Raw genomic sequence first — 23,673 nt, 5'->3', positions numbered from 1 at the left:
AACCCATTCCAACAAGAATGGTCGACTGGATATATGAACAATGCCCAACACAGGTGTGTAAAAACTAATTCCAGCATCAAACAAGTTGCTGGCATGGATGAGAACTACACCTGGCAAACTACTAATCAAGTCCATGATGGTGCAATAGATACTACTACCAAGGAATGATAGATATCTCTGGTCAAAACGATCCCAAGTACTAAGATAAGGATCCCAACATCTAATCCATGAACGGAAACCAGCTGGCAATTCAAATAAACTTCTCACCTGAGTAATGTGAACAATACCAACTGACTTCACGCACCTGTCTACAATCTTTGAATCCGGAGTGTGAATGCTAGACATACTCATATCATCATCATGTGACCTGACTGTAAAAGAAAACTGAGTCCCTGCTATACGCGCTAACTTCCGAACTGAACTCACCTCAAGACAAAGCTCGTCCACGTGTCTCTCAAAATCCTGGAGAGCCAACCGAGTACACACCAAGGAATTTCGAGTATCCTACAGCTCATGAAAAAGCCGGTCAACCTCCTTCTCCTTCTTCTTCACTGCATCTTCCTTGATCTGTTGTAAGTCGTCACAAGAAGAACCTGTTGTGACTCCTTTCTGTCTCTCTTGCAGTTGAATCATCCAAATGTGATTCTCAATCAATCCATGTATCCTGTCATGATGAGATAAAGCCGTGACAATATCCTTGTCCCTTGTCTTCAGCTGGCTTGCCAAACCAAGTGAAGAGCTACTAGCCTCTATCTCATGTGAAGAAGCATCCAACTGTGCTTGATACTCATTTTCTGCAAAGTCCTGAATGCTCACTTTTTGATCAACTGTACTATCCTCAAACATGACAGTATCCTCAACTGCTGTAACTTCATCCAGCCCAACTATATTGGAATCACTATTTGTGTCAATCATGCAATCCGGTGTGCCTATGATATCACCTTCTGATGCAACTGGCTCAACCTGCACAACATCTGAAACCCCTTCTGCCTGTGAAGATGATGCAAATAAACCATTACCTGAAGATGTGCTGAAGTCTCCCTGTATCGAATCTGCATGTCTGTTAAACTCCTCATACAAGTTTCCGCCTGTCATAGGGAAAGTATGATCCTTAGGCCTATCAAAGCGTTCAATCAATCTCTCCGTAAACTCCACATATGAGGTAATGTGTGCATGACCCATAGTGACCATACCATGATGCCACCACTTGTGTGCTAACCCATCCAGGTGAATTGCTGCATACTTAATAGCTTCTTTCTCAGGCATAGGGTTCATTTGAAAGTATGTGTCAAGCTTTTGAACCCAAGCTCTTGCTGTAGACTTCCCCGAGCCATCATAATATGGTAACTGATGTTTCCTTACTTTCTTCTGTAGCTCATAGCTCTGGTTCCTGTCATGTCCACGTGGCATATGCTTCATCCGCACATCTATATACTCCCTAAAGGTAATTGCAGCAATAAAATCTGGACCTTCGGCTTCCCAATCTCTCCTCAGCTGGTCCTGTATATCAGTGATCTGGGGCTCTGGTATAGGCTGCTCTGGAGCTTTAGGAGGAAATATGGGAATCATGGGTCGCGAACTCACTGTCCTAGTTTGCTGGGGTGCATGACCGAAATTGTTCTCAACTTGTTCGCCTCCATTATGTGCCCCATCCTGATTATTTCCTCCACCCACATTAGCATTCAACCCCATTTGACAAGCCATCATCTGCATCATAAGCTCAAATCTCTGACTCTGTTCCTGTGCTCTTTGCTCTGCTGATCGCTGTCCCTGTGCTAAGGTGTCTAATAATTGTAAGAATCTTTCCTTTCCCTGATCTGGACCGGCATTCATTTTGTCAAACATTTTTCTCTTTATCTGGCTATTCCAAATTCCCTATAAGACCTCCACAGGATGGCAGGACTTATAGCTCTGATACCACTGTAATAAGCTCAATAGCTTATAACTTCTTCAAACACCAAAAATCTTTATACTTCAGTTGTTTGACATTTTTGTCAAACACTTTGCAAGCAAGCTCTGATACCACTGTAATAACCCTCCTCAAATCTGCTCTCAAAGATGCTGATTGAAGGCTCAAAGAATTTTGTCAAACAATTCACATGCAAGAGACATATGACTGATATAGTATTTCAGCTTGCTTTAAATGACTTTTTTCCAATTTGCATCAATGAGAATCTAGTGATAGAAGATTACAATGAACTACACAATGACCTAACATGAGTGTGCTCCTAATTTTGACAATATTCAGTGCATATATTATTATCTAAGCATAAGAAAAGAACACCTACAGCCAACTGGCATTTTTGCAAACTATCTAGCTGATAAATAATAAGATTGAATTGCTTAAATGACACCAACAACTATTATCTTTTTGATTGCAATCAAATTTCTAATACAATGCTCATGAAATATGGCCAAGACTTTGGCATTTACATGGATTACCAAAATGACAATGCTGGTATAATGCACACTTACAGCTGAAACTTATAATACCCTAAAAAAAACAATACTAACAAGGGAACCTGGTTGTAGATGTCTGTAATAATTTTCCTTCAATGCTGCCCCTTCTGCTTTACTTTTTCGAACTGCTTTTTTAGTTCCGCTTTTTTCGCTTGCTTTTTCGATTCCGCTTTTTTCGCCTGCTTTTTCAGTTCCACTTTTTCCGCTTGCTTTTTCGATTCCGCTTTTTCCGCCTACTTTTTCGGTTCCACTTTTTCGGACTGCTTTTTCGTTTCTGCTTTTTCGGATTGCTACCCTATTGAATCTCAAAACCATATCTTTCAATGGCGTCAAGATTTTCAGCTTGAAGGGATTTCGTCCTTCAAACTATTGAGACATAACTTCCAGAAAATTCTCCAATTTCTTTGATATTTCCAACCATGCTTAAAAGAAGCTCTTCCATTTCTTTTATAGTGTTCTCACAAGAGCTCCATCTTTCGTTTTCTCAATGTGGGATAAAACATAACTCCCGTTATGTAACTTATGTTTCCAATGTGTTATAAAATAAAAGGGACTCTTTTAATTTAAATATTTCCCACAAACTATAGTCTATGTATTAATAAAGTTAAATATTTAAATTTAACTTTATAAAATAGCTTTATCAATGCAAAACAAATCTTATCAATGATAAAAAAGTTTTCTTGCCGATTTTAAACAATTACCATCGACATACCGTTGCCACTGGATGTCCACCCATGCCCAAGATGACTTATTATAAATAGTAAGTATGCCCAAAGTTGCTTCAAAACCCCTCAGAAAGACCTGCAACTGAAACTATCTAGGCCAAATGGCCTCTAAGCCCTTTTGATGTCCTGGTTAGCCTACGGGACCGTGGGGAAATAGGCTAACGACAACATCATGCTATAAATGCTAAAAAGGGGACATTACACAAAATGAAAATATAACATCATTTTTTTAATTCGTGCTGTTGCACATAAAATGTCCACTTTTGAGGCACTAAAATGACCATATCTCTTGACTGACAACTCTGATCGACCTCTAGGTTAGACCGAATCGAAGGGGAAAACGAAATGCATGACATGAGCAAATCCAAAGGGCAAAAAACAAGCAAACATAAACTCAAAAGAAAAAAATGAACTGTGAAGGCTTCAAAAATCAAGCAAAGGCTCGACAGAAAGCAAAACAAAAGCAACTTGACAAAGGCCTTCAAAAAAGCAATTTGATATTCAAATTGAAATAGATTAGTCAATCAACATTAAGAAATTGAATGTCAAATTCAAGCTTTGAGAAACGTGAAACTATCTTGAAAAAGTTTCGTGTTGTTACCTGCATTTTGTGGTGACAAAATGTAGGACAACAAAATGGAGACATGAATAAATTTTACAAAATTGATACGATTGAGTTGCTTGTGTTTGCAAGTTCTAGAGACGAAACACTTTGGAACAACAATTTGGACACAAACCCATTGACTCTAGTGACGTGAGTCCACGTCAGAATTTACTAGTAGTGCTTAACCAATGATTATGGAGATGGAGTTGTGTAATTGTTTCCAGGTGTTCTGAGATGTGAAAATACTATGGAAATTTTAGAATCAATTTGTACGCATTGCTTAATTATTTTCTAAATTATGAGACGAACTATTCAAATTTGGATTCTTTCCATTTCAGTAATATATATGAGTATGATCCTAGAATGAGTACAAGCAACAAAGGTTTTATTTATGCAGGGTTTTGTATTCATATATTTTCCATCTGGAGCAGATGAGATTAACAATAACAACAATACTGATATATTAGTACCCAGAAATAATAATATTATAGAAGAAATTCATACTATGCCTTTCAGATTTAACAAGGATATTAAAATAGTTTCAATTGATTATATGATATCCTCTGCAATAATATTGAGCGCCTCATATATTCCTTTGTGAAGCAGCATTAGCACGATATAGGAAAGCGGAGGAGTTATTTCAAGCAACCTAGAGACTACACGTAGGATGATGGAAAATTTTGTCATTATTTTCCTTAGCAGGCTGTGAGCAGTAGTATCAATGCTTAGTTGTTTGTCTAACATCTTTCTATTTAATGCAGGTGTTAAAAGAGGCTTATATGTAAATGAAGCCAAAAGTTCCAGTCGTTTGAATGACTTATAACGACATCTTACAAAGTATTGTTTTTCCTTAGTCACGGTGAAAAGTTTTGGACGGATAACTTGCTATCAATGAAGCCAAAAAATCAGTATTAAAGATATTAGTAAAATAAATGTATAAAATATTAGATGCAAAGATAATGATAGCCATATCTGTATGATTTGATGCATATCAGGAGTGGAATGAGCGATGTTTATTATTCTGGGTCAAACAAATGTGCAGTAATACCCATGGGTAGGAGACTCTTACGTTATGCAACAAGGTGTAACCAGATGGCATATTCAGTGTAGGATAAACGAGATCATGATCGTGTCTAGGCTACATGAAGGATGACGGCAGGAAAAGGCATAGGCATTTATGGACATTGGTGATTCAAACTAAAAATACTGTGGCGTGTTTTTTCGGAGATGATTGCAAGTTAATGTGTTGGATATGGGAAAGGAGCCATTAACGGGCAGATGTTTGCTACCTTTAGCGCTAATAATCTAATGAACCTCTAGCTTTCACACCTTGCATCTCCATCTTAGTTTAGATGATTATTGATCAATATTTAACTTATTTTTTCTTTGCTGTAGGTGAATAAGGGAGCAGAAGCACTTGATTTGATGCAAACAGTCGGGTGCTCTTGATTATCTCTATGGCCGCATCTTCTGAAGACGTGCGGAAGCCTGGGCATATATATAGGGGGAAGGAGATTACAAGTCTGCCACCGATTACAATATAATGCAACTAAATTGTGTTAGAGCCATATTAAATATGTTTAAAGATTTGGTTAGTTAGAGCTACGATGTTTTGGAGGATAACTGTTACCTCTTGACCATCTATAAATATATATAACCAAAAACCAAATAGACCATCATTCACATTGTTAAATAAAGAATTTCTACATTTTTAAAAGGGGCACAAATATCGTTAAGTTCTTTTAAGGAAGAGTATAAGATTTGAACCAAGCGAGTGAGATTCAGATTTTTGAGTATAATTTCCAAACATTGTACGGGATCAAAGTGGTACTGAATGGAGCATTGAAAATTAGAGTGTCTTTAGTACAAATTATTCGACAATATAATCTGTAAGATCTTCATTTTGTTTTAGAGTTGAAGTATATGTGACTCGTCCTCTGTGATTTTTGTTGTTTATTTGTTTATAATTTATTATTACAATAGGTACATTGAAATGTTCATTACTATTTAGATTTGATAAATACAAATATTGCAAGATATAATCATTTTCTTTATTTGTATCTATTGTGTCCATATAAGGGTTAAAGCATAATAGACTGATCTAAATACGTGAAAGTGTAACAATTCGAGGCATTGTAATAACTGAATTATTTACAAATATAATATCACCAGTATCATAAAGTTGTATGTAAGAAATGTATATTTGACTCTATTACCCAATTAAACTTTGGCACTGATCATGAATTTTCTCATAAATTTCAATTCATATGTTGGCAATTCTTTAGCTTCTTTCCTTTTAGGATTTGATTTTATTTGTCTTAGTAATTCGTTTTAAAATTTTCCTTTCAGCAACACACAATTCTAATAAAGTAATCAAAATTTGAAGAATAATAATTATAAATCACAATCCAGAAGGTTTCCTTGAATTCGTGCCACTTGAGGAATTTATTTTTGTGTTATAATCCACTGTAAATCATCTTGGATCCAAGTTTTGCTATCCAAGATTCGAGTGAACAGGCCTTGGTTTAGCGGAGCCAAAAGCGATGAGGATTCGAATTAATTTGATTGATCCTGTCAAGTTGGCCAAAATTGATTAGATATCCCAGCATCGAGCAAGCAAGGCTCGTAGGTTTCTAATCAATGATTTTGATAACCAACAGGGACAAGGAATGAGATTAGCAATTTGACAAGCTTTAGTGTGAAAGCTAAGTGTTGTATGCGTTTGTTGCAACATCAGCAATATTTAGGACTGCACATTTTGGTTTGAAAGCTGGTGTTACAGGAAGACATATCAGTTCTATGATAGTTTTGTGCTGGGAGCCCGTTATCTATTTGGAACGAAACAATAGCTCACTGTTGATGACCATTATCGTGTGAGATTCCTTGAGGAGGTCGAACTATTCAGTCATTGTAGTGAGATGCTCGGTTGACTGCATGTTGATCCATTGCATGTGGCGGAGATCTCGTCTTTTTTTAAGTAGTTTCAGAAAGTCTTAAAGTGCCAACCATCATCCAAACGGCTTTAGTTGTGCTCTGTAAATTGGCAACTAGCAGCTACAGGTGCCAACATTTCTGTTTGTTGTAAATCTTGGTCTGAGACACATATTGCGTGTTACATACTGAACTCTTAGCTACCTTAAACATTTTTTGATGCAACAATTTTGTTCAATGAATCACTTCTTTCTGTTCAATGAAAAAATTTACTTTATGTTTATCTGGCTTTGAATGCAAAACAAAAAAATTTGCAAAAATCCATGTTGAGCCAAAAATCAAGTTTTCAGCATCAGTGAACATCTAGACAAGTCAGGGGATTATAATTTAGTAAGAGAGAGCAGGCAGTGGCAAAAACCTTTTAATGGCTAAGGAAATCTTAAGGCCTAAACTCATAGTGGATAATACAAAGACCTTATCATCTCTTCACTACTTTTTCACTATTCCCTCGTGCATTTTGACAAACAATACATTGAGTGGTGTGCACAATGAGATGTTGGTGGTTGTAATTTGGTGCTCAAGTTTGCATATGTTGGACTATGGTGCTGGTCTGAGTTCCATTTACACTTTATGCAAGATATACATGTAAACATGGAAAATAGCAACTGAACTGAACCGATCTATATATTCAGTTCATTGCCCCTCCATCCAAAACAATTTGTGCTGGTGCTACTTGACCCTTCACGTGACCAGTCTGACGGGCTTCCTATTTGTATTAACCAGTTCCCCCCCCTCAGCACCACCCGGCCAAACAATCTGGGTTGGTGCTGCTCAAATCTTATGTGATTGTTATATATTATATTATATGTTTATATGTTTTTCGTAATAATGAATCCGAACCCCACCACAAGGGGGAAAAAAGAGCTAAACCAGCCAACTAGATCCCCAAACCTGAACTTGAACCCAAACCTAATCTGGCAACTTAGATTTAATTTACCGAGACAACTTTGTAATAACTAATTTAATGAATTTATTCCCTTAGAATTTTCCTATTGTAATCCAATTTCCCTTGCAATGGCCTTAGCCAAGATTGCACATTGGGTAGCTGACCCTTGCAAGGGTGGTCAAGTCCCACAGAAGAACTCTAGAAATAAAGGCAAATCCATGGGAAGCAATGCAAACTAGTCCATCATTTCTTTCAGCCCAGAGGTTGATACAAACACTTGTCCATCGGATCTTCGTAGTCATTTTTTGTTAGAGTGGTATATTTAACCTTGGACATGGGGATGGGCAAACCAATTGCAACAATGCTCCAAGCATCCAAGTTAGAAAGTCTTTCACATTAGTCCTCTAATTACTTGAGGCTCACATTCGCTCTAGTGCTGTTCACATGATCCAATCACTAATGATGGTTGGGATATGTGGGCAGTGATGCAAATAGGTGCAATATTTCTCCCAGTGCGAAGGTCATAGATGCTTTCCTATTTGATCTTTTGAGTCATTTTCTATTGAATGACATCTTTAAACTTGGATGTCACAATGTCAGGATGATCAATCTATTTGCAACATAGCTCCAAACATCCAATTTAGAAAACCCTTAACATTGGTCTTCTGATTTTTTGAGGCTTACATTGGCTTAGTGCTGCTCACATGATTGAAAGAGTTACAATGGTTGGGATATGGCAACCACTAACTCTGAAACCCAAGATAATAGGCATGGGTTTTCAAAGGCCATGATGTTTATGATCTATACTATTCTGGTGCACCTCTGGAGCAGGTTGCGTTGTGAGATGGCTCTTTATCATTGTTGATGATATCTTGACTATCTCCCAGTTAGGTATTTTTGTGGCTTTCCTTATTAGTTAGGACTTGGGTTCTCTAATGTTTTTGTATTAGATCTTATCCTTGGCGGAATTTGTCTTTTGCATTTTCCAGCTAGTTATCACCCATTTGAGGACCACGAGATTTGTGTTTTCAAATATGCTCAGATATTTTGCAATAACACATTTAAGAACATATTGCCATTTGATTAATAGAAAGCATTTTTAAGGAGCAGGTTGCGTAGTGAGATGGCTCTTTATCATTGTTGAGGACATCTTGATTATCTCCCAGTTTGGGATTTTTGTGGCCTTCATTATTAGTTAGGGTTTGGGTTATCTAATATTTTGTATTAGATCTTATCCTTGGCAGAATTTGTATTTTGCCCTTTCCAGCCAATAATAACCCATTTGAGGACCACAAAATTTGTGTTTTCATACATGCTTAGATCTTTTGCAATAAATAAGTTCAAGTAGATGTTGACATTTGATTAATTCAAACCTTTTTTAGGAGAACTGCATGGATTATGATTGGATTACGCACAAGTTTCATAGGAGGACCATCCAATGAGGGCATTAGGATCGTTAAACTCTAAGCAGTTGATAATCCTTCTTAGCTAATTTTTAATATCTATTAAGTTTCTTCTTCCAGGCCTTTGGAATAGAGGTTAGCTGTTGTCCCATTCTTTCATTGATGAAAAGTTCAAGTGCAAAATCATATGAGTCTTAGTTGGTTTCATTATACATTTTAATTTTGTGGTATCAGTTAAGAAACTCAAGTGCCTTATATCTGAAGTATTTGTTTCCAGCAGGATGTTTTCAGAGTTATTCATGATTAAGGTTGCCATTCAAACACTTTTTTTCTTTCTTTTGTTTCTGTTGAACTGGTAGGACATTCTTCTCTGTTTTCATTCTGATGTGTATGCCTGTTATTATGTTTTTTCAGCGAGGATGAAGTCGAAGACATTCAGAAGGTGACACTTCAAATATTTGAGTGGTGACAGTAGAAAAAATATAGCTTTTGGATTGTCTTTATTGAGAGCTAGAATTGAATCTTAGTAATGATGGATCGCATAATTTTTGCCATTTTCAGGAAATCGCAGTCTTATCTCAGTGCCGGTCTCCTTACATCACTGAGTATTACGGCTCATATCTTCATCAGACTAAATTGTGGATAGTTATGGAGTACATGGCTGGTGGCTCTGTTTCAGATTTAGTAAGTGGTTTTCACATGCACAGTTTTCAGCAAAGAAACAAGAGCTACGATTTCTAAATATTCTGCTTAAATGTTGTGTTTGGACAAAACAAATCTAATTACAAGCTTCATCAAGGCTAAAAGCTTTTTGTGTTTTCAATTTGAATTATTATGTACTTTCACCTCAAAATTCTGTAACGTCAGTTGGATACTGAGTCATATAAAAATTTGGAAAGCTTTTGGAACCAAGACATAAAGAACCTCAGACCTACAACTTGAAGCTCCCTGAGATCACAGAAATTTCTGGAGTTATTTTAACTCTATGAGTTGGGTCACTGTCAGTCATGTTATTAAGTGATTTTTAGGGAGAGTCTGGCAATCTGCCATTTCTACTAGCAAGAAAATTTAAAGCTGTATCTACTTGCTTTTCATTTTAGTTTGTTTGTTTTGAATTTTTTATTTATTTTCTTTATCAGATATAGTTTAATTTTCTACTTTCATTTTATAATATATATTGTCTTAGGTGCTAGAACTGTTGGTTAAGTTTTCAGTGATTGGTGTATGAAATAAAATCTATATGAGGCCATATACAAGGCCAAAGAGTCAATTCATGATTTATATGGGTATAACGAATACATGACATTAACCCATCTTGGGCTTTGTGGATTGCAGGTGGAATAGTAACTGCTTTAATTACTCATGGTACTGCCTACTATTCCAACTTGAAGCGATCCTTCTCTGCTTTATTCAAACAATATGAAGAGGTTATGGATGGCCTCAACATGTATATGCTGAGGATTTGGTTGTGATGAGAACCTTAGAGATATCATATATAATTACTATTATGTACAAATATATAGGGGGGTGGAGAGGAGGTTGTTTTCTTCACTTCTATGCATTTAAAGGAGATCCAATATAGTGCTTGCTAAAAAAATATACATGTTCAATTGTAATTCCCTTTTCACTTCAATTTTTAACATATATTAAAATCTCAATAAAGTTATTTCGGGTGGACATTTTTTGGGTTGAAAACTTAATCTTCAATATCTTTCCATCTGTTTTATTTTCAAACCTTTTAGCATTGCTGGTTGAGCGAAATGATGTTATTTCCCTTCTCCTGGCTTGAATATCTGATGCTTCAAACCTATAAATATTGTTAGTAAATGGAAAAGATAGCATAAACATATATGTGTATGAAAGAATTATTAACAATTAACAAGATAAATAATTATTAAATCATCTAAGTACTAATTCCCATACTAAGCACACTTATTCCTTAGAAGGAGGCTCTACTCAGATTTACCTAACCCTCTGATAAGAACAATTCTCAGTTAGGCAACTGTCATGTTAAGAGCGCCTTCTAAGGCCTCTGAGATCCCTATTAATGAGTGAACTCATTAACACATACTTGGCAGAGATCCCATCTCTAACCAAGCCTCTTGTCTCTAATATATGCATATGATTAACCACTACACAATATATATATATATATTGTCTCTAAAAGTTTCTCCACAAATCTCTCTTTGGGTTCCAATTTGGAAACCAAACATTCAATTAAGAATGCCCTCTAATCTTTGAGTTCTCTTAAGAGTGATTCATATTTATTTTTGATATAAAAAATATCAAATGAACATACCTCTGGTTCCCTTTAATTCTGCACTGCATAATCCTTCATAGAATATCAATATATATTATTTAATTCTCTACATTCCTACTCAAAATATATATTAATTTAATTCTCTATTTCCTCTATTTTGGTGGTTATCAAATCCAACTCTCTTCAAATATAATTGTTTTCTAGCCCTCCCATATTTTGTTTGTCATCTATGTCCTTCTGAAAATAATTGTTTTGAAAAGTCACAAGTTACAACACATCACAATTCAACCCTTACAAAGAGTCACAACACTGCATAATTACAACCTTTTCGAAGAGTCACAACCATTCATAATTACAACCCTTTCAAAGAGTCATATCCTTTCATTATTTCAACTCCTCATTCCTTTCCTCTTCCATTAATCTTTCTTTAACTCCTATCTTCTCCACTTCTCGCTTCCTCTTTAAAATAAATCTTCTCCCTTTTATATCTTAATTTGAAGGAATCACATCTCTTTATTACATGTCTCTTGACTTTTCATTAGATTTAATTAATTTATATTATTCTATATTATATTATTTATTTTGTGTTAATTATAATTCATTATTAAATCCTATTTAGAAAGGTAACATACTTTCTATAATATTTCTCTTTTCTTTAATTTTTTTATATATTCATTCTTTATAATTATATTTTATTTTCCTTTTATTTTTTGACCGATAAGAGGCTGAAGCCAAGATTAATTACTATTGTGCTGTAATTAATTATTATTAGTACTATTTATTAAGCTCGAGTAGACTTGAACCCAAGACCTCCCATACAAGAGGCTCACAATATACCATTGTGCTGTAGGCTCCTACCTTTATTTATTTTATTATTTTAAATCTAATACTAAATATTATTTTATTGATTATAGATTATATATATGCTTAATAATTATTTCTTATTTTGTTATATTTTAATATATGATTTTATTATCTTTATTTATATAATAATGTTGTATTATTTAATTATTATTAAGGTTCCATCTAAAATGGGGACATGACAAATTAAAGTATCTTGGAGGCACTTGAATACATTCACTTTGTGTACTATAACCTTCTGTTGTGTTCAAATAAAGTAGAGGAACAAGATACATATTGAGTGGTTGACCTTGACAACATCATTCTATGTTGAGATTTGATGGTTGAGGGTGTGAACATGTACACCAATTATGGTTTTTCTATTTTGGAGAGGTCAGTAATGAAATGGGAAGCTGAAATGACAACATTTGACAAGGAAAAAGTTTAAATTGGCAAACGATCAGTGGGATATTATATGAATGTATGGCATGATCCTAAGTCAATTAGTGGGGTAGAGGTCACGTGTTGAACGTATAACATGATCCCAAGGTTTTGAAAGTCCTTGTTGAGGCTGTTGTTGAGGATGATGTAGATGTAATATCTAGTTCAGGAACATCTACCCAATTGCAATAGGATTTTGCAGCTTTAGTCTTTTAATAAGGTTTTAGTTTATTGACATTCAATTTATAATATGTAGTTTTTATAAGTTTAATTTCTTCAGCATTGCATGATAATAATAATAATAATAATAATAATAATAATAATAATAATAATTATATATATATATATATATATATATCATATCTCATATATACTAAATATAATAATATATAAATCAACAATTTACAATTAAATTGTTGCATTTGTGAATTGCATTTGCAAATCTTTGCACACTCCAAGAAATTTCAATAAGGTGATTTCAATTTCAGCAGTTTGTATTTGCATTTTCCAAGGATTTTCATATATTCGGAAAAAAAGCATTTATCTTGAAAAACAAAAAATTGCAAAACTCAAGAACACAAAAAAAATGAGTTATTCAGAATAGCTTCAGAGTGAGCGAGCATGGCTCCTTAGATCTTCATGACACAAAGATCATTGTTTTTGTATCCTTGTTGAATAAGTCAATACCGACTTCATATGACTTCCTTTGTCAAAGTCTTCAATGTTATAGGGTTGTATATTAATTCTTCCTTTAAGAATGATGTCTTCATTTGGTTATTTCCTTATTAATATAAAATGACAGCTGCTTCACTCAATAGAAACATCCTTACAAACTAATGCCGACAATATTGATTAAATCACCACTTTTAATAGAAAATATATTCATGTCTCTCAGATCTGATAACAAAAATCTGCAAATGAACCTTGTGCTCAACTTTCCCATCTGTGGAAAACCTTCTTGACTTTTTCAGTATGATGTTATGGGCTGCAATACGAAGGCTCTAAGGTAATTATATTCTTCCATTTCAATGATGTTCCGGATACCCCATTGTTTTCTCTATATCATCTCCATTTATTGAGCCACAAGCTCACTATTATTGTGTCTCATGGGAAGCAATGACTCTAATAGAGCCAATAATCTGATCTGAAACTTCTTCCATGTATATTTCAACACAATACTTAGAATTGTTAGGATAAAGGTGTTTCAAACTTTGAGTCCAAATATTCTATGTTATTTTTTTTCTCTCTTTTAATTCACTTTAGAAGTCCTAAAGTTAAGGAGCTAGTGTCATAAGGTACTATGTTGAATCTCTATAATGATTATAGCAGTTACTAGATTGGTGAAAGAGTCTTGGGGAGTTAATGTTTGGCAATTTATATTTATGGTGGAGTTCACTGTTGACAAGTGGTGTAAGGTAGGTGTTGCATAGGGAATGGTGATCATTATGGTCGAGTTATGCTTTGTTGCTGTGGAAATTTCTATGTGCAACATGTCATTGGTTTAGCATGTTGACAACACATACCTCTTTGGTATTAGAGATGGTTTTGGAAACCATGAGCTCTTTCCACTTGTGTTGAGCTCTATAAATATGTAGCCACTTAGTGCATTTTGTGTGGTTAGGTTGAATATCTTCTAAGGAACATTTCTGTGCTAGATATTCTCTACAATTTTGTGCTTCTGCACTTTCTCTTGATGAGCATTGGCTCAAGGATTGTATTGTAAATTTGTAATTGTTGTTGTTGCTGGTAATACAATTGAGTCTGGATTTTGGAGGGTGGGTTTTTTCCAAAAGGGGTTTTCCCACATATATCTAGTGTTTTGAGTTTATTTGCTTCAATTTAATTTTGTATTTGCTTATCTAGTTTGCAATATCTTAAGGGTTTGTAACAAATTTCAGCATTATCTCTCATGTTAGATTAAGTATTTGGGAGCATTATTCTGCACCTGCCTTCCTTTCGATTGGTAGAAAAGCTTGACCAACTTTGTTATTGTTGTTGGGTAGAAGGGTTTTTTGTGCTGATCTATGTAATATCCCGAAGGATATTTTTCCAATACTTTTTCCACAATAAATTTTTAGAACAGATGAAGATGCAATATAAACCAACAATATAAACTAGTAGATTCTCATAAAATACCCTAGAATATGTTATTGCATTATACACCAGCAGTACAATAACTAGTATTGGAAAATCCAATCTTAAACACAACTTTACAGTCAGATTGGAATTCTAAGAAAATAACTTGTAAGCAAATGCAAGACACCCAATGTGACATCTCCACAGACAATGAGTTTGTGTCTACTCTCTACTGGCACAAGGGTTTACGTCCTCAAGTTGGATGAAAGCTGAAGCTTTCAAAAAGACTCTCCAAGAGAGAAAACCGAAAATTTGGATCATAAACCAAGCATTAAGAAATGAGCTTCTCTTTTGCCTTTTAAAGACCCAACCTATGACTCTTTAGCTTCTGTATTCTTGTCCCTATCCCTCATGCTACTCATCTCTTATTCACTCTCCTCTAATTAAAATTGACTTAATAATTCTGTATTAAGTCCTCAAAAGTCATCTATTGAATTGGCCTATCAGTTTTAATGTCCCAAAAAATGGGGACATTACAGTCCTCCCCTCTTGAGATTGTTTTCCCTCAAACAATTGCAAGCATGTGACCATGATACTTGGGTCCCATATCAACATCATGAATAATGCTTTGACAATCCACGACGCTATTGTGATATGAACGAAGGACTAAGAACTGCAAAGCCATTCACCATCTTCCCATAATAACAATACATCAAGCATGCTAATGCCAGGATCCCAGACCATCTTGACATGATCGTTAGATATGATGAGATAGAAATGTTTTAAGGATCTGTGTATTTCGAAGTAGATGTTGACGACCCAACCTAAATTGTTGATGCAAGAAACAAGCTACTCAATTGCTGAAATCAATACCATGGGCACATCAAATACCATACTGTTGTCATTAATTTGGAGAACCCCCATGTGGTGCTATGAGTAAGAATGCGGCTGAAAAACCATCCCCTATGATCAAAACATAACTCTCACCAATCCTCCACCAAGATCTATTCAATGATTGATGTATGAAGTTCATCCAACTCATATTTAGGTTGGAATCGGGAACCATATATGGGTTGACCAAAGGATGAGCGATCCTAGTCAATTCACCACACCAATCCTGTGACCAAGATTTTCCTAGCAGTTAGGAACTGTCTCTGGATCCAAAATTTTGAAGTCAAGAACATCTTCTCTATGACAATTAAAAGGAGCTCTCTCATTTATCACAAAAAAGGGATTATCAGAAGTCCAATCAACATCTACTTCAAACAAGGGCTTGGCTACAAATTGAATGTGATCTAAAGTTTTGGTACTTGGTCTTTTGGGACAACTATCCAAGTCATAAGTCTGCTGAATGCTATCAAGTTCATTAATTACTTCTTGGAAAAAATCCTACCTCTCTTTACTCTCATGCTCCCTAGTATGATTTATGATCCTAACTTGATATTTTTCTTCATGAAGAGCAGTCTATGTATCATCCAATGTCTCATGAGCATACTTAAGCTCCTTGTTGAGCTTCATGATCTCATTCTTTTCTTTACTAAACTGATCAACATATATTCTAGCAACCTTAAGAATATAATCTTTATCGGAAAGCAAACATAAATAGTCCGATTTCATAGATTCAAGGGCTGTATTGACTACTAGCAAATCAGCAACAAACAAATCTCCTTCGACTCCCTTTTGAGCCTTCCTATGGAGATCTTCAACAATCCTGTGAGTGTTGTCATAACGTACCAAAGATGCCACAACCATGTCTTCACTAACCTTCAGCTGTTTCTTTAAGGCATGCATCTCATTATTGTCATGTTGATGCAACTCATCGTCTTGTAGTGTCATCTTGGATTGTTCCTCTAAATCTTTATCGTGTATATAAGAAACACATGGTTCATCACACCTCACAAGAAAATAATCATAAGCTTTAATTTCCTTTCTGCTTTGATCTGAATGCAAAGAAAAAACTGCTGCTATGAAATCATTCTTATGCACACATTCCTCATTCAAAGATTTCAGCGTGCTCTTACTTCGAGTAGAATCCACCTCATCAACATGTTTGTCAAGGCTAACCTCCAAATCACCCACACAGAAACTTGTATGTTCCTTACCCATATTCTTCCCATTGCTAGTTAGAGTTACTTTGCCATCCTCCTCACTGTTATAATTCCCATAAAGCCTCATAAGAGTCCCTTTAACTGGTGAACCCATGGAGATCAGCTCACTATCTATCATGTGATCTTGAAATTTGTTGATTTTATGCTTAATTACTTCCTCCACAAGCTTGAAGGCTGCAAATGAGATCATCAACTTAAACGGGCCTTTGCAATGTCTGTGTTCCCCTCTCCAAAAGGCTAACAAGGTTGACTGCAACCTGTTGCAAATTTAAACATCTACATCAAGAATTGAAGATATAATAGTGTGCATGTGAGTCTTTACACTTCCTGAATGGTAGCTCCTAATTTTGAACACGAAGCATTCTAACAGCTGAAGAATTAAATCATTGCATTCAAGTTCAATCATAATATAAAATCACCTCATCTCTGCCATAATATTCAAAATCTGAACGCTCTTGTTAAAAGCAGGGTGTTTGTCATCATGTAAACCCTCCAAGTTCTTCGCTATTAGCTGCAAAACCTCCTTCAACACCACATCATTGTAGGCTGTTGTAGGAGATGTTATTCGCATAATCTCATTGAGACAAGACGCAACTACAAGCCTTACATCTCTATGTGGATGGTCCATAAACCTGGGTTGGACCAAGGTAACCATTGAAGGTTGTAAAGCCCAATTCGCGAGCCTACTATCTCTTCCAATTTGGAGAGAACAACATTCGAGGATTCCATGTGTTCTAGTTGCAACCCAAGTATGTATAGCCAACCCAATTGTTTTTCTTTCTACAAGTTTCTTAGCTGAGGGCCATTGAATGTATTGTTAAATTCCTGTGAGAAAGCACTACTTTTTAGATCTTCCATGACTGTAACATGGGTGGCTTAAATCACTTGTTTGCAGATTTAAATACCTTGAAGACTTGTTGCTGTTGTACCATTACAGTCCACTAGTACTGAAAATGGTAGATGCTTAGTTTATACAGCTTATTCACCCAACCTTTCCCAAACTTTCAGAATCTGCAATGACATTCTAGGTGCCATTATAATAAACTACCTTGAGCTGGCCTTTCTAACTCAATCATTTTATCCAATAGTTAGCTTGCTGCTAAAACTCTATTTCTTGGGATTGATCCTATTTCTCTTTGTTTCACATTATAAATGATCTTTGCATCTTTGTTGGTGAGTATTGGTGAGTATATTTAGAAAATATTTCTTGAGTCACTGTCTAACAGATATAGAGATTTTATGACATGTTTATAGAATGGGGCCTTTGAATGATATCGCAATCTAGCTGTTGAATATTCATCCATTACTTCAAAATAGAATTTCATTATTATTGAAAGATCTCAAGTAACCTGATAATTGTGAACATAGCATTTGTGAAACTGTAGGCATGCTGAGTTAGTTGCCTAAAATCTTTCTAGGAGACTGCAAGCTGGGATCAAACTAACTGTATATATGAACAGATCAGTGGGACTTGTTACCATGCAGAGGTACAGCTTCCTAATGTTGTATTCTACAATACCCAATCAACAAGGTTCAGGAAATCCTTCTGTGTGTTCTTATCCCTTTGGGAAGGTAGGGATGTCTTGACAACTTCCGACCAAGTAGTTGATACTCCCTATGTGTGGTCTTTGGCAGTTCTTTCTTGAAAGGATCTCAGACTTGATTCAGTCCCAACTGTAAGCACAACAGAATGAAAAGTTCATTAAACTTCAGCTTTGAATCAGTTGAGAACTAATAATAATATTCTGTAACAGGCAAGGTAATCGCAGCAAACTTTGGTCCTGATTGTTCCCGTGACACTTCCTTAACCAAACAAGTTAGTAATATTGTTCCAGCCTAGGTGTTTAACATGTTTAAAAAATACTCCAGCTCATCCAACATTCACAGAATGCACCAGCATCGCTAGCTGTCAGGGCTCTTTCAATAACAACCGTTTCAAACCAAATCCTTTCTCCAACAAGATACAGATGTTATCGAACCAGAAAAGGCTTTAGCTTTAACGGAGACAACCCTTTCTCCTATATATGTTACTCTATTCTAAGGACATCCCTGTAATTGTTGTTCGACTTCTTCTTTGACTCTGCCAAACTGGCATGAAGGGAACCAGAAAAAAGAAAAAACGACTCAACATAAGATCTCTGCTTGCTTGTTGGTTCTTTCCAATTGCTTGCTCTTACCATTTCTTAACAAATATAACCACCATCAGAATTCCTTTCGGCAAAAATATTTAGAACCATATAACGCTAAGTCCGGTTGCTTGATTCTCTCTGTTAGCAATTTTAATAAGTCTTCTAGAAAGCGCTATAAATTCATGTAGGTACATGAAGAAACCATCCTCTTCAACAAGATTTGTTTTAATCAACTGTGCTTCACTTCTGCTATTATTCCCATTAATTATCGAATGAGAATGAGGTGCCTTTGTCTTTTCCTTGCCTATTATAAACTCTGCTAACTCCTGTTCGCATACTGGGACTGTAATATCACTATTGGGCGACACACAACAATAGTATATCGCACAATCTGGAATTGTCTTTTTTCACAAATTGTTTTTAATAGCAGAAATATCCAATCTGCCACCTCTTTTGATAACTAACTCCAAGATTGAATTTGCTAATCATGACAATTAATTATTCCTATCCCTTTGCCGTTCCAACTCCCTGTGTGATTCTGATACCGATGAGTGTCTACAGCTTCATTTATGGTTAGCACATAAATTTGGATGGGTATTCTGCTACAATCACCGAATGTGCATTTTTGAATCAACATTAATCGTAGGCTTTCATAAGATGACCATGGTGAACTCTTGCATGTTCCAGATGCACGACAATGGTTGTCGTTTTAAATTCCCATCTCTCTTATTCACGCACAATTGTTTTCTCAATGACCAATGCCCATGGAGGTGTCAAGGTTTGTGTGAATCATGACAATCAGCTCAGTTTCTTTTCCCCATCTGTCCTCAACACAAAGATATTTCTGTGATACTGGGACATCTTATCAAGTGCGCTGGACTTAATACCAGTTGCAAATACAAAAATTCCTTATAGACTAAATTTATTTGTACCATAATTTTCTTAATATGAATACAACACTAATATAGTTATCCACAATCAATACATAGATAATTCTGAATTTCTATGAATTCGTCTTTGATAAAAAAATCCAGATATAAACTTTTTTCTGAAAACTCGTTTCTGAATATACCCCATAGGATGGCAGGATTTTTAGCTTTGATAGCACTGTAATATCCCGAAGGATATTTTTCCAATACTTTTCTCACAATAAATTTTCAGAACATAAACAAATGAAGATGCAATATAAACCAACAATATAAACCGATAGATTCTCATAAAATACCCCAAAATATGTTATTGCATTATACTTCAGCAATGCAATAACTAGCATTGGAAAATCCAATCTTAAACACAACTTTACAATCAGATTGGAATACTAAGAAAATAACTTGTAATCACATGTGAGACACCCGATGTGATGTCTCCATAGACAATTAGTTTGCCTCTACTATCTACCGGCACGAGAGTTTATGTCCTCAAGTTGGATGAAAGTTGAAGCTTTCCAAACGACTCTCCAAGAGAGAAAACCGAAAATTTGAATCGTAAACCAAGCATGAAGAAATGAGCTTCTCTTCCGCCTTTTAAAGACCCAACTTGTGATTCTTCAACTTCTGTATTCTTGTCCCTCTCTCTCATGCCACTCCTCTATTATTCACTCTCTTTCAATTAAAATTGACTTAATAATTCTGTATTAAGTCCTCAAAAGTCATATATTGGATTGGCCTATTAGTTTTAATATCCCAAAAAAAGGGGACATTACAATCTAGTTTCAGTAGGAGTTTTGTAGAATAATTTTTCATAATCTTATTACATGTTAGAAATGACAAGCACATCCGGTAGAGTAGAGATGGTTAAATTTAATGGCAACTATTTTGAGTTGTGGAAACTCAAAATGGAGGACATGCTTATAGATAGAGATCTATGGGCCACGATTTCTTCAACGAAACCTCAAGCTACATCGTAGGATGCTTGGGATGAGATGGATCAAAAGGCCAAGGGTTTGATAAGACTTTGTTTGGCTGATTCATTGCTCTTGAATGTCCACGAAGAGAAGACTGTAACTGACCTTCGGAAGAAGCTTGGTGATATTTATTAGGGTAAATCCTTAGTAAATAAGTTATTCTTGAGAAAGAAGTTATTTTCTTTGAGGATGGAGGAAGGATGGTCAATTGCTGATCACCTGAATGCATTCAATATGCTATTTGCTCACTTGAATTCTATTGGTGATAAGGTTGATGATTAAGATAAATGTATGCTTCTGTTATGTTCTTTGTTGGACTCATGCAGCTTGTTATGGGTATTGGAAGCACAACATCCACTTTCAAATTGGAGGATGTGGCTTGTTCACTGTTCTCTGAAGATGCGAAAAAATCTTCTGACATGGCTAAGGGGGCCCTAGTTGTTTGTGGTAGAACAATGGAGAAAGGCAAGAAGGACAAGAAGGGTAAATCCAAGTCTCTTGGGAGATATAAATCTCTTGGTAAAGAGTCCAAGGCAAAATGTTGGAACTGTGGTAAACCTGGTCATCTCCAAAAAGGATGTAAGGAGAAGAAAAAGAAAGTTGAAAATGATTTCTTGATTCTAACTCTAAAAAAACCCTCACAAGATGATTTAGATGCTTTTGTCCTAGCCTTGGAAACACATGCATTAGAAGATGTGTCGTTAATGGATTGATGTGCTTCTTTCCATATGACATCTCATAGAGATTGGTTTTCAAAGAATGAAGAGTTTGATGGTGGAAGGTGTATTTGGGTGATAACTCTCACTTGAATATTGTTGGTCATGGTAAAGTCAAGATTAGATTTCCTGATGGTAGAGTGAAGTGGATTGATGGTGTGCTGCGAATCCCTAGTTTGGTACGAAACCTACTTTCACTTAGCAAACTTGGTGATGTGGCTGTGCAGGTTGTTTTCTCGAGTGGTGGATGCAAGATGACAATAGGTTCGATGGTGCTTGCTAAGGGTGTTAGGATTGGCATCTTGTATAGGCTAGATGCATGCATGGTTCAATGCAATAATGCTTTTGTGATGTCCAAGAGAAGGGCTTTAGATTCTTCATCCTCACCAAACAGATCAAGAAAAGAAGGTTGTTGTTTCTACATATGATGGCTGTACTCTCTAGGCACCCAAGGGTGCAAATGCTTTGGAGGTGAAGCTCCCTGCTGAGAAGACAATGTTATGGCTCCAAAGACTTGGTCACGTTGGTGAGAAGGGTCTTAGAGCCCTAAAAAATAACAACCTTGTTGAAGGACTTGATTATTGTAATCTTGAGTTCGACTTCTATGAAAATTGTGCTTGTCATAAGTTTTCTGAGGTTTTGGATTGTATTCATTTAGATGTGTTTGATCTAGTTAATGTTCCTTCAATATCTAGATCTGTGTACTTAGTCTTATTTGTAGATGATTATAGTAGGACATTTGTATATTTCTTCATATGTAAACTTGCAGCTTTTAGTTTGTTTAAGGATTTTAAATCCCTAGTTGAAAAAAAACTAGTAGAAACATTAAGTGTTTTAGGACTGGAATTGGTGGTGAATTTTGATCAACAAATTTTGACAGGTTCTGTAAGGATAATGGAATTGAGAGGCATAAGATAACTCCATACACCCCACAACAGAATTAAGTTGCAAAGATAATGAATATAATGATAATGGAGAGGGTTAGGAGTATGTTGAGGGGTGTTGGGCTTGAACAAAAGTTTCGGGTTAAAGCTGTAGCCACCGGATGTTATTTAATTATCTTCTATTTTAGCACTTGTTGAGAAGACACCCATGGAGGCATGGTCTTGCAAGAAGCCCTTATCGAGGCATCTCAAAGTCTATGGTTATGAGGCATATGCTCATGTGCTAAGTGAGAGATGATCAAAATTGGAGAACAAGGTATTTAAGTGTATCATCATTGGCTATGGTGTTGGTGTGAAAGGATACAAGCTTTGTGATCCAATTGTAGAGAAGGTTCTCTATAATAGAAGTGGGATCCATGGTTGATTTGTAGCCAGAGAAGGAAGAGAAACTTCCTTGTATCCCTAAGGAATAAGAACTACGAGCTCCCAATTGCCCTAATAATGAGGAGAGATCAAATAACTCTAAAAGTTTTGAAAAAGAGCAAGAACATCAACCTCAAACATTAAGGAGATCTAACCGTGATAGGTAGCGACTTGATAGATATGGTTATTCACTTGAAAGATTTAGATATTCTTTGTTGGGTTCTAGTTGTATTATTTTCTTTGACTGCTAATAATGATGAGCATAGGATTATTAGAAGGCTATGGGTATGAATGCTGTAGATTCCTGGATGGAAGCCATGACTGAGAACATGGCAGCATTGAAGAAGAGTGCTGCATGGGATTTGATACCTTTACTTGAAGGACGAAAACCTATTGGATGTAAATGGGTGTTCTAGAAGAAATTGGGTCCAAATGACATTATTGAGAAGCATAAGGAATGGTTGGTCGTGAAGGGGTATTCATAGGTGGAGGGAGTTGATTATGGTGAAATATTCTCTCCTGTACCGAAGCTGACATTCATTCGATTCTTGTTAGGACTTGTAGCAGCTTATGAGTTTGAAGTTCACCAAATGGATGTTAAGACAACTTTCTTTCAAAGTGATTTGGAGGAGGAAATATATGTCACGGCTAGAACATTTAGTTGAGAAAGGTGAAAAAAACGTGTTTGTAAGTTGAAGAAATCTTTGTATGGTTTGAAATAGTCTCCTAAAATGTGGTATCAAAAGTTTGACACCTATTTGTGTATATTATAAAACTGAAAATGGTCACATTATTATGATAGTTTTGTATGTGGATGATATTTT

The 23,673-nt window shown here is 35.6% G+C and overlaps 1 protein-coding gene across 3 annotated transcripts in view; it reads left to right on the top strand.

Annotated features, from left to right (window-relative positions):
* Positions 1-23,673, top strand: part of LOC149542930 (uncharacterized) — a 223,123-nt gene that overhangs the window by 88,655 nt on the left and 110,795 nt on the right. For all 3 annotated transcript variants that reach the window (XM_089797846.1, XM_089797848.1, XM_089797847.1), the window contains exons 3-4: positions 9,484-9,511; positions 9,631-9,753. In XM_089797846.1, the coding sequence (XP_089653972.1) occupies positions 9,484-9,511; positions 9,631-9,753 (151 nt within the window). The remainder of the gene's footprint in view (positions 1-9,483; positions 9,512-9,630; positions 9,754-23,673) is intronic.

The sequence above is a fragment of the Cupressus sempervirens genome, chromosome 8 (genome assembly GCF_028749045.1).
Source record: "Cupressus sempervirens isolate cs-2001-9-10 chromosome 8, ASM2874904v1, whole genome shotgun sequence".
Lineage (NCBI taxonomy): Eukaryota > Viridiplantae > Streptophyta > Pinopsida > Cupressales > Cupressaceae > Cupressus > Cupressus sempervirens.
The sequence above is the reverse complement of the archived record's forward strand: the minus strand, read 5'-3'. Positions and strand labels throughout refer to the sequence as shown.